Source organism: Ceratotherium simum, chromosome 5, assembly GCF_057802395.1.
Source record: "Ceratotherium simum simum isolate JZ-2026a chromosome 5, ASM5780239v1, whole genome shotgun sequence".
Taxonomy (NCBI): domain Eukaryota; kingdom Metazoa; phylum Chordata; class Mammalia; order Perissodactyla; family Rhinocerotidae; genus Ceratotherium; species Ceratotherium simum.
The window spans coordinates 14,322,853-14,326,856 of NC_141904.1; the positions used below are offsets into that span (position 1 = coordinate 14,322,853).

The 4,004-nt window shown below is 45.9% G+C and overlaps 1 protein-coding gene across 1 annotated transcript; it reads left to right on the forward strand.

The window, feature by feature from the left end:
• The first annotated feature begins 264 nt into the window (after positions 1-264).
• LOC147916971 (proline-rich protein 23A-like) lies at positions 265-1,285 on the forward strand. The gene has a single exon (XM_087431709.1). It carries the CDS (start codon positions 265-267, stop codon positions 1,054-1,056), a length of 792 nt encoding a protein of 263 aa, XP_087287835.1. The 3' UTR covers positions 1,057-1,285.
• Positions 1,286-4,004: the final 2,719 nt, after the last annotated feature.

Consider the following 4,004-nt stretch of genomic DNA (forward strand, 5'->3'; position numbering starts at 1 on the left):
GCGCACACGGGTGAGTGTGAGGAGCAGAATACTCAAATCTTCGAGGCTGAGCGCTGCACCGAGCGGCTCCCGCAGAAGCCAGGACTGCGGCCTCCCGGGGGCGCCCCACGAGCTCCCGGGACTCGCCCCGCGTCGCGCGGTCCTGCGCCCCACTCGCCCCTGGCCCGCCTCTCCTGTCACCGAGACCTGTCACTGTGTGCGGCACCCAGCCCTCCACGCCCTCGGCCAGGCCCCGGCAGCAAAGCCCGCAGCGCCGTCGACGTGATGGGCACCCGGCTCCGCAGCCCCAGCGCCTACCCTGCGCCCTGGTGCGGACCGCAGCCCGGAGGACCCGGCCCTGCCAAGCGCCGCCGATGTGAGGAGCCCGCGGGCCCCGAGTCCCAGACGGCGCCCAGCCTCGAAGACCCGGCGGAGCCCCCGGCCGCGGGCGCGCTCACCTCGGTGGTGGTCCTGGCCGCGGGCTGTGCCCTGCAGGTGCCCCTGGACGACGTCGACCTGGTGCTGGAGCCCGAGCCAACGTCGGTCCTGCAAGTGTCTCTCGGAGATTACACCCTCATGCTGGTCCCCGAGGCCCTCCTGGGCTCCGGCGACGAACACGCGGGAGGGCAGGGCGACTCGCCCGTCGGCCTGGAACCGGGCGCTTTCCTGGGCGCTCCCGGGGACGACGTCGCCGTCGAGCAGGGACTCTTCTGCGCCTCTGTCCCAGAGATCGCCGCCCAAGAAGAGGCCTACGAGCAGGACTCGGACCCTGAGTTCCTGCCGCCTTGGGTGGACCCTGCAGCCGGCTCAGTCGCTGGGCTCCGCCCCTCGGCTGGCGGGGTGTCCAGCCCCTCCCCGCAGGGCCGCATCCCAGAGCCCTCGCCTTGGGCCCCCACGCCTAGTCCGGAGAGACGCTCTCCTGGCCCCTATTACAACCTGGACTTCCGCCTTCTGGAGCCCTTCCCCACCTCACCACTCCAGCCTCTACCTCCCTCTCCGAGTCCAGGTCCCCACGCGCGCCCCCCGCGCCCTATTGGTCCTCCACGCAAGGCCCGGAGACGGCTGTTCCAGGAATGAACTGCCTCCATAATCCCTCAGCACCGGGCTGGGGATCATGAGAGGGTCTTCTGATAGCGGCTGGGTGTAATTTGCACAACCTACAAGAATTACCAAGCGTGGATAAGGGACAGATGCTTTTTCGATGCAGGCTGCTTTGGAGAATTTTAGATCATTGGCGAACTAGAACATCTAGCAGGAAGATCACCAGAGCAAAGAAATGCTACTTGAAATAGAGTTTACCTTCCGACCTCCAGATTACTGTTTAGGTTGTTTCTCTAGAGAGGTCACCTTGAGCAGCTTCATTCCCCCTAGTTTAGCTTCGAGCCTCAGTTGCAGCACTTTTCTCTAAAATTCCATCCTTTCCCCAGCACCCTACCACTGCACCCCTTTTCTCCCAAATTAGAGTAATTACTAAATTTCTTATGTTTAACAGGTTTGGGCCCTAGTGTCCGTGCTAGTTTATGACAACAGTCTCACCATTTTGAGCTTTTCTTTATGTGGCTCTAGCCTCTTTTGGGGCATCTAGCAAATACTTGTATGTGGACAAATGTTTGTTGGATACAAAACAAACGCAGAATGGGGAACAATGATCATGTGCCCTCCTCTTGTAATGACTAGGTTAGCAAATGGTTTAACTATATTGTTGGGTTTGTTTGTTTTTCCCAAAAGAACCAACTCTTTCCATTCTTTTTTCTTATATATTTTTAATATAATTGTCCTGTCCTGGGAAAGTTTATAATTCTAAAGATTCTGTGTTTTTATAGTTCTAAGATCCCAAATATATTTTGTACATTGTTATTGGCATATAGAAATAATTTGTTTCTTATGTTGATCTGGTATCCAGTGAAATTACTGAATTTCTTTAATGGCTTGTCTGTAGATTCTCTTGCTTGACTGATAAAGACAATAATATCTGCAAATAATGAGAATGTTGTCCCTCTTTTTGACAAATCTCTTACATCTTATTTTTCCTTAATTTTTTTATTAGATATTACTTCGAGTCCAGGTTGAACAGTATGGTTGACAGGGGCATCCCTGTCTTATGCAAATGCTTCTAAGTTTCTAAAAATATGATCTTTTCTGTACATGGTTGGTAGATAACCTATATCCTATTGAAGAGGTAGTTTTCAGTCTTTGTGATCGTGAAAAATTTTGGATTTTTGTTTTGATTTTGGCTGACTACAAAGACTTTATCAAATTATTTTAATTTTTTTTAATTTTTTGTTTATTGGAGTAACTGGTTTATAACATTGTATAAATTTCAGGTGTACATCATTATACTTCTGTTTCTGCGTAGATTACATCATGTTCACCGCCCAAATACTAATTACAACCCATCACCACACACATATGCCGAATTATCCCTTTCGCCCTCCTCCCTCCCCCCCAGACTTTATCAAATTATTTTAAATGGCACTTTGTGTGTGTGTAGACATAAAATAGCCACATGGAGCCTTTGGGTTCTTGGGGTACACACAGAAACCTGGCAACAGAGCAAATGAGACCAGGCTTGGGGCTTCAGGATTTAAGAAACTGGACGCCCTTCTGAGGACTTGATAAGAGAAAGGTGGGAGGGGAAAGGCGGTAAGTGCAGGGTCACTTTACGGGTTTTAAATGTTAAATTTTGACACATTTTTTTCTGTATGCCAAGGATGACTTTTTGTACTTTCTTTTTTATCTATTCGTGTGGTGATTTGCACTGATGAAACTTCTAATGACGGAGTATCTTTGCATTTCTGCTATTCCACATTATGTTGTACAATTCTAATTCCATCCTGAGGTCTTTTTTGTTTTATTTGTTGTTTTTTTAAAAACAATCATATGCACACCGCTCCTAATTTTAAAATGTCATTATTTTGCCTGGTTTGTGTCATATTTTATAATGAAATAAATGATTAGTGATAAAGCTGAAGTCCACAAGATGCTAGTGTTTTCTGTGGAACGTCAATCACTATTACGTAGCTTAACCCATATGCTGTACCAGTGCCTGTGCCCACCTTCTATCCTTGCATTCCGCTTCTTCGTTCTGTCCTCATTGTTCCTCTTACCAAGAGATACTCTTTAAAATTCTTTCAGCTGCGGCCTGTTTGTAAATCTGTCTGCAAATATTTCAACTACACCTTTAAACTTGTGCCATAATCTAGCTGGGTTTGGAATTCTCAGATAATGCCTATCCTCTCTCACTACTTTAAAGATGTTGCTCTATGGTTTTCCCTGCTGTCTATTGCTGCAGATGAGAAGTCTTGTCATCTGTATTGCCATTCCCTTGTAAGGGATCAGGCTGTTGACGTTAGTATTTTTCTTGACTTTGTTGTTCTACGATTTCAGCTTTCTAAATCTGGAGAATTAACTTTTTCTTTAAATCTCAAAAAAGAGTAAGTCAATATCTCTTGCACTATTGAACCACTCTCCAATCTCTGCAACTTCTAATACAGAAATGGTGGTGCCGCTAGAGCAGTGTCCCTCCCCCTGTGCCTCTTAATATCTATATTATATTTTTGTACCTTGTATAATAACCCACTTTCTCTCTTCCAATTCACTAATTATATTATTTTCTATTTTCAGAATACTGTTTATGTTCTTTATAAGACAGTGTTCATTTCAAATACTGCATTTTTCCTTTTCAAGACTTCTAATTACTTAGGTTTTTCTTTAATATCTACCTGCTCTTATTTCAGAATTTTTGCTCAATGTCATACAAACTTCTTTTCTTGTTTCATGGGTCTTATCTCCTCCTTTATCTCTAGAACAACTTAAACATTCTTATTTTAAATTCTATATCAATTAGCTCAATAATTCCATTTCCTCAGGCATAAAATCTCCAATTATTTGGCAACATTTAATGAGACTGATTTCCTCCTGGGCAAAGAAATTTTGTTTTGTGGACACATTTTGAATGGGAATGCATTCTTGGCTCCATATTGGAAGTTTGTATTTGCTTCTTCCTGGTTCCCTAAGATCCAGAA